Raw genomic sequence first — 7,467 nt, 5'->3', positions numbered from 1 at the left:
ATGTGATATTGGCCAGGGAGTGAGACTCAAGGACAGAAGGGGCTGTGGAAATTTAGAAGTGGAAATTTGGAGTGCACACTCCTAGCTGGGTGTTCGTGTTTGGCCTGGGAGGATGGCCTCACTTGCTTGTCCATGTTCATCTCATCCTCTTGGCTTTGGCCCATGGTCCCAGCTCGTCAAGGCCGTGGTGAATGGCCATGCATCTGTCCAGTCTGCATGAGCAGCGGCCTTATGCAGCTTCTTCTCTCTTGTGAGCACTTTTGCCGAGATGCTTGACTCGGGCTCAAGTCCTGGAGGGAGGTGGAGGCTGCCTCCACTGGAGCCCGTCAGGGAGTGGACTGGGGTAAGCCACTTGACCAGGCTATCTTCTTGCTCCTGACTCCCTTTGTTGTTTACAAAGTTACCGTCAGAGAGCTGGGCAGCAGCCGTGCCCCAACCCAGGCCCAGAAGGCACGGCGACGCCCAACTCCACTAGTTGTTATAACCATGTCCAAATAGGAAATGAGCTTTGCCTGGCATGACTAACTTTCAGGGGGGCCATGCTGGCTCCTAGGAACTGTCACTTAGCTTTCCAAGTGCTGACACCAGCTGTCCAGGCTGGATAGCCAGGCCTGGGGTCTGTCATGTCGAAGAGTTGTCTTGCAGCCAGCTCCCACTCCCTACCCGCCGGGAGCTCTCCAACCTGTCCACATCTCTGCACACCTCCTCCACGGCCATTGACAGGATGGGCCCCTGCTCATTTTGACTGGTTGTCTGGGCTAGAATGCTTGCCTGGGCCTCGGAGCAGCTGGCCACTGTGAAGGCAGGAGCAGAATAAACTGTGATCAGAGGAAAGGGCCTGGGTGCCGGGTCTCAGAGAAGGGATTTGATCTGGACCCCTGGCACAGTAACTCTGGTAACTGGGAGCTGGGAGGCCCCCGGGAGGCCCTGGCTGGCTCCTGCCTCTCTTTCCTCCGGGCAGCAGAGGTCAGCATCGCTAAATTGCTAGTTATCCCTTTCTTCAATTAAGGACAATTCTTCTGACACAGGAAGTTAACTCCCACCAGTTAATCTAATGGCCTTGAGTTCTGATGTGTTTGCTCTGTCAGAAGGCTGGGCTGGAACTTCCTTGGCAGCTGGTAACAGTCAGTACCTTCAGGGGCTGCCTTGGGGCAGACAGAGGCTAGGGTGAAGGTTTAAAGAGGGGAACCATGGATGTGGGCCTCTGAGTCGTGGTTTTCAGGGGACGGATCTGGCTGTCTTCCCATCTGAGAAATGGGGTGTGGAGTGGTCTGGAGAGATGAGTTCTGAAACTCCCATCAACTTGGCACCTCCCCTTAACCGCTCCACCCAGGCCCTCCTGGGTGACTAGTTTAGGGTTTGTGAGGACTAAGTGGTGGGAGGGGAAGGGGTCTGGGTGCCCACCCAGGGAGCATCTGTCAGCAGGTGTTTGCCTGTGTCTGTGTGTACGAGTATGCCTACACACACCCATGCACGCATCCCTAAGCACACACAAGCACACACACATACACCCCATGCACACATACCCAGGCACACACAGAAACACAACATGAAGCTGTGCCCAGAAGCAGGAGGGCCCTTGATGCCCTCTGGTCACTGCTGCTGCCGTGAGCCAGGGCTAGGGAGGAGCTCAGGCTCAGGCGTGTCCCCTCTGTGGCAGGCGCATTGCTTCTTCTGCAGCCAGTGTTCTGTCTCCTGCGTGACCACTCACGCCTACAGACCAGGTGGCCAAGCCTGGACATTGTCCAGGCTATCAGGCCTCTGAAACGCCTCAGGGAAGTGTGAGGCCAGTGAGACCCAGTAGACAAAGCACAGGGGCCTGAAATTGAATCCTCCATGAGCACAAGCACCGAACTTTCTCAGCCCCCACTTCCTTATGTGTACACTGAGGATAATGCAACGTAGCTGAGAGAGTACGTGAGGGTAAATACCGCCTGTTCAATCAATAGTCCTTGCTATTCTCATCCCCACTCCCATCCTCGTAGTGGGGAAAGGCTGCAGGATCCATTCCTGCTCTCCCAGCTGGTGACCAATGGCAGGTGCTGGTGAACAGCGTTGGATTCAGGTGCCCAGAGCTTCTGAAATTCTCCATCTGCTGGAGTTGGTGCTGTCATCCAGCTCTGGGATCCAGAGTTCTTGGGACTGATGGCTTTCCTGGGAGGTGAGCTCTGGCAAACATGGGTGGTTGTTCTCCCTGGGTGAAGCCATACTAGGGAGTTTGGGTAGAGGGCCCTGGGAAGCCCTGGTTTTGTCGGGTGAAGTGTCAGAAGGCAGAGCAGAACTCATGGATGAGACATGCGGGATGTAGATTTCAGCTCAAGCGAGTAAGAACATTCTTAAGGCCAGCACTGGCCAAAAAAAAAAAAAAATTAATAAAAGGAAGAACTCTCACTTAAGATGCTGAGCTTCCTGTCCTTGGAGGTAACCAACCAGGAGCTGAAGGACTGCTTAGCAGGAATCTTGTGAATGGAGTCAAAGCCCCAGAGGAGGCGCTGGACTGAGAGCCCCCATCTAACCCCATGTGTGCCCTGTTTCCATAGAGCAGCTTGCAGGACCCTGGAGCCTGGACCATGGATGGAATTCTCCAGTTGACCTTTTCCCTGTTAAGTGGAGTGGGACAGGGTGGGTTGGGTGCCTGGCTATACAGATGGTAACTGGGCTTCAGCCTTACCAATTCCTGGGGGAGGCAGGGCACCCTCTCAGTGGAGGGTTGCTACCTTCAGGCACTGCCAAATGCAATTAGCCATCTCCTGCTCTCTGTTGGGGCTGGACTGTGGATCCCTGCTGCCCCTAAACAGAAGTCATAACCCATATCTCCCCGGCCCACGAGGCCTGTCCACTAGAATCTCTGCATCCCGATTTAGGAAGTGGAAGGCAGGTACCACAAAGCCTGCTCCAGCCTAGAACCCCAGGTGGATGTGCAAGTGTTTTACTTATCCCTTGAGGGTTAAAATCACGGGAATCCTTTCTCTTTTGAGGTTAGGTCAGACGCTATAAATGATCCAGAACCCCTGGAGTGGGGGCTGATGGAGGCGGTCCGTCTCTTGTCTCTGACCCCAGAGCGACTTTCCTCTTGACTTCGTGGGAGCCTCCCTGGGTCCCTGTCCTCCTTCCTCTCCCGGCTCCCTCTATCCCTCTCTACTGGAGCCGGGCTCTGGGTCTCTGGTCTCTGAATTTCTCTCTCTCTCCTTCCCCCTCGGCGTTCCGGCCCTAGGAGCGTCTCTCTCCAGCGCTGTCTAATAGTCTCTGCGCCCCTCTCCCAGTCCAGGGCCCCGTCTCTGGCCCGCAGTGTCTCGGGCTGTCTCCGCGTCTCTGCGCCCCTGGGCTGCCGCCCCTCGCGCGCAGCGGTGGCCGCGTGGGCCGGAGCGGAGCGGGCTGGAGCGCGGCTGCAGCGGCCCGGGGCGGGGGTGCGGGCCCGCGGGGGCGGTGTTGGGCGCCTTCCTTCGTCAGTCCCTCCCCGGCGGCGCGGGGGGTGGGGGGGGCGCGGCCGCCGCTCGGCGCCTTTAAGGGAGCGGGAGGGAGCGGCGAGGCGGCGGCGGCTGCGGTGGCGGCAGCCGAGGCGAGCGGGGCGGGGGAGCGGGCGCGGCGCTCGGAGTCCGTTCGGGGCCGGAGGCGGCCAGGGCCGGGCCGGGAGGCGCGAGGAGCGCGGGTAGCGCCGCCGGAGCCCGCCGCCCGGGACATGGCCAAGGCGGGCCGTGCAGGTGAGGGCGGGCGCGGGGAGGGCAGGGCCGGGGCCCGGGGGAGGGACTCGCGCGTCTCGAGGAGGGGCCGCCGGCCCAGGTGAACCCCTCGCGCAGGTGGGCGGAGGTCCCGGGAGGGCGTAGGGGGCGGTAGCGGGGCTGGACCTCCCGCGCGTGGAGAGGGGGCTCCGCGCGCCCCCAGTCCTTCCTGCGCTCCCGGTCACCTCGCGGGACACCGCGTCTCCTTCTCCACGGCCCCGCCGGAAAGGGCCAGGTCTGCGGCGCCCCGGGCCAGTCCCGCCGTTGGGAGCCCTCTGCACCCCGCGGAGGCCCCGGGCTTCGCCAGCGAAGGGGGTGTCCCGCGGCCGCCGCTTCGTCCCGCATCCCAACGCAAACCGGGACGCGCCCCCTGGTCCTGCAGCTCTCTCCATCCAGGACGCCACAACCACCCGCCCCAGCTCCCGTCACCAGCTCAGTCCAGAGACCCAGATTCCTTCTCGGGAAGGAGGGGAGCCCCGTGCCGTGCCGGCTGCTGGCCGCCCCGCCCCCTCCCCCATCGACCCTGGGACGCAAAGCCTCAGCCGCGGAGGCCTCTTCTGGGGTCCCGTGGGCTCTGCCCTCCCCCAGGCTAAGACGGTGGAGCCCGTGGTTTGAGGGAGCGGGCATTAGTCATTCGTTCATTCATCCAGCCCGACGTTCATTCACTAGCATCTGCTCTGTGCCAGACCCTGAGCTGGGCACCGGGGCTCAGGCGGACTCAGCCTCCCTGCTGCGCCCATGCTGGGGAGACCCAGGCCCGTGACTCATCGGGCACATTCTGGGCCCGATGGTGCCTTGGGAGGCGGGTGGAGGACAGCTGTGCCCACAGGGCCGGCCATACAGTAGGCGGCAGCAAGCCTGGTCTCGGCAGTGCCTCTTGTGAGGCTGGCGTGTGAGAATCTACCATGAACTCACACCCAACCCGTGACGTTGGCTGGTGCCATGCCGTCCCCCAGGACCGGGCGCGACAGTGAAGGAATGGGTGTGAATTCACCCGTATGCACACTGGGCGTGAATACCATCGGGCTGTGTGTCAATCCACCCCCACGGGACCCTGGGCTGCCCGGGACCCTGAGCTGCGGACCCGTCTCCCTGTGCAGGCACTGAGCCTGTAAGATTTAGGTGCCTGAGAATGCACTACCGTTCTGTCCCCAAGGAGTCCTGTTGGGGTGGGGCCGGTTATGTGAGGCACAGCCAGTATGGAACACAGCTAAACAGCCTTCTCACTCCCCTCCCTTTTCCCCTCCTGAGGGAGGCACTGTGAGATGACACCAAGGAGGCTGAAAAAGGCTTCTTGCCTCCCTCTTCCCTCCACCATGTCTGGGTCCTCACCCACCCCGACTCCTTAAAACGGCCCGTGGCAGGGCGTGTGTCCCGTCTGCTGCCCTACCCTGTGTGTGTGTGAGTGTGTGTGTGCACCGGGACGCCGTGAGCACAGGTCACCTGCCAGGGCACTGTCATCACAACAGCAGTGAACAGTCGCTGCTTATTCTATGTACTAGGCAGGGTGCTAAGCTCTTTACTGCACTGTGATCCTGGGAGCGAGGAAATGCGACTCTCCCCCTTTTAAAACATCTAGAAACAGATACTCAGAGAAATAGCAGCCTCAAGGTGGCTCAGAGGGTCTGGGCAGAGCCTGGACTCACAGCCAGGTCTGTTGGACTCGAAGGACTCTCTCTGTCACTGCCCTGATAGGTCACCCCCTTACCAAATGGGGGTGCCAGTCTCAGTCCTTCTGCCTTAGCCTGTGGGTCCTTTGGTCCCTGGGCTGAGAGTCTGTAGGAATTTGTTCCAGTGACAGGTGGAAAAACTGCCCTGCTCTGAGCATCAATGCCTCGTGCTGTTCTAACGTTTTGTTTTTTTTTCTGCTGCAATTTCACGCTTGGCCCTTTCCCTCGAGGCAACACAGATTCCCCGCGTCTGTGGATCCAGTGCCTGAACTCCTGTCCCCCACACTCAGCAGTCACCCCAAGGAGTCTGATTACCTCTCCCTTCTCAGCTCAGCTCTCCCAGGCTCCTCTGCATTTTGTAAATGTCCCTTCTCTTCTTTTTTTTTTTTTGAGACAGAGTCTCGGTCTGTCTCCCAGGCTGGAGGGCAGTGGCTTGATCTCGGCTCACTGCAACCTCTGCCTCCCGGGCTGAAGTGATTCTCCTGCCTCAGCCTCCCGAGTAACTGGGACTACAGATACCTACCACCACGCCCGGCTAATTTTTGTATTTTTAGTAGAGACGGGGTTTCACCATGTTGGCCAGGCTGGTTTTGAACTCCTGACCTCAAATGATCTGCCCGCCTCAGCCTCCCAAAGTGATGGGATTACAGGTGTGAGCCACTGCGCCCGGCCTCCCTTCTCTTCTTGAGGCTCCTAAGCCTATTGAATCGAAAACAACACACAGTAATGTGTGTATGAGAATCACATATTCCCCATTGGCAACATCTGTGAAGAATAGATTGGTGAGCTTCAGAACAGAGGGAGCCCTTGGAGATCAGGAACCCCTCTCTTTCTTCACAGCTAGGGAAACTGAGGCCCAAGGAGAACATATAACAGACAGCAGGGTGGCTATTCAGTACCACCTGCCTCGGATGGGCAGACTGATGGGCAGGAATGATCAGGCCTTCACTCTGGGGGGTGACATGGGAACAAAGGGTGGCTGAAGGCCAGGAGTGGAGGCTATGGCACCTGGCCTGTGAGTGAGGGGTCTGCGCCATGGCCTGTGAGGTGTTCCCTCTAAAATCTGGCCAGTAGATCACCCACGGAGAGAAAAGACAGAGTTTTGGGCCCTAGGGCTGCCATGGTACCTGACTTTAGGTCATCACATGTGGTCTAGTGAATAATACCCCAGGAGTTGTACAGTGCACAGCCTGAGCAAGCAGGGCGTGGCTGTGCCAGATTTGTGGCACAGCTTGTGTCGGACAAGAGCTAAAAGGAGGCAGTGAAAAGACTTTCACGCTGCCAGGAGAATCCAGGTACAAGAGAAATTGTTACCGGGGCCCAGAGAAGATGAGATAAATCTTCAGAAGGTGAATCCGATGGGTTATTACCAGTTCTCAATCTCTAGGGGAGATTTCAGTTACACAGATGGGCATCATTTATGGTGGCCCCAGTCTAGCCAGTGACAGGGAGGTGTGGGGGCAGGGGTGGGGAGGATTCAGAAACTCTGTGTAGGAAGGGATGATTTACAGTACAGAGCTCCCCATGGAGCAGAGAGGCCAGTGAGTGGCTTGAGACAGTGAAGGCTGGGTTTCTCTGGGAGATAGGCCCTAAAGGCTAGCACAGTTTGGATAGAAAGGTGGCCAAGGGTCGGGCGTGGTGGCTCACGCCTGTAATCCCAGCACTTTGGGAGGCCGAGGCGGGCGGATCACAAGGTCAGGAGATGGAGACCATCCTGGCTAACATGGTGAAACCCCGTCTCTACTAAAAATACAAAAACAAAATTAGCCGGGCATGGTGGCGGGCGCCTATATTCCCAGCTACTTGAGAGGCTGAGGCAAGAGAATGGCGTGAACCCAGGAGTCAGAGCTTGCAGTGAGCTGAGATCGTGCCACTGCACTCCAGCCTGGGCGACAGAGCGAGACTCCATCTCAAAAAAAAAAAAAAAAGAAAGAAAGGTGGCCAGGGGCTGGCTTCCAGGTGGGGGTAGTGGCTTGAACAAAGGCTAGGAGGATGGAAAGGAAGAGGCATGTGTGGAAGTGTGGAAGGACTGCTATGGGTAGGGGCGGAAGGTGGGTAGGAAGTACCCAAAAGTAAAG

General features: G+C 58.5%; 1 protein-coding gene across 3 annotated transcripts in view; it reads left to right on the top strand.

Annotated features, from left to right (window-relative positions):
- Window positions 1–3,547: 3,547 nt before the first annotated feature.
- The window catches only part of PITPNM3 (PITPNM family member 3), a 105,309-nt gene continuing 101,389 nt past the window's right edge, over window positions 3,548–7,467 (top strand). For all 3 annotated transcript variants that reach the window (XM_032138087.2, XM_058431477.1, XM_058431476.1), the window contains exon 1: window positions 3,548–3,701. In XM_032138087.2, the coding sequence (XP_031993978.1) occupies window positions 3,680–3,701 (22 nt within the window). In that variant the 5' untranslated portion in view covers window positions 3,548–3,679. The remainder of the gene's footprint in view (window positions 3,702–7,467) is intronic.

The sequence above is a fragment of the Hylobates moloch genome, unplaced genomic scaffold (assembly GCF_009828535.3).
Source record: "Hylobates moloch isolate HMO894 unplaced genomic scaffold, HMol_V3 SCAFFOLD_19, whole genome shotgun sequence".
Taxonomy (NCBI): domain Eukaryota; kingdom Metazoa; phylum Chordata; class Mammalia; order Primates; family Hylobatidae; genus Hylobates; species Hylobates moloch.
This window is presented reverse-complemented; position numbering and strand designations above follow the sequence as displayed.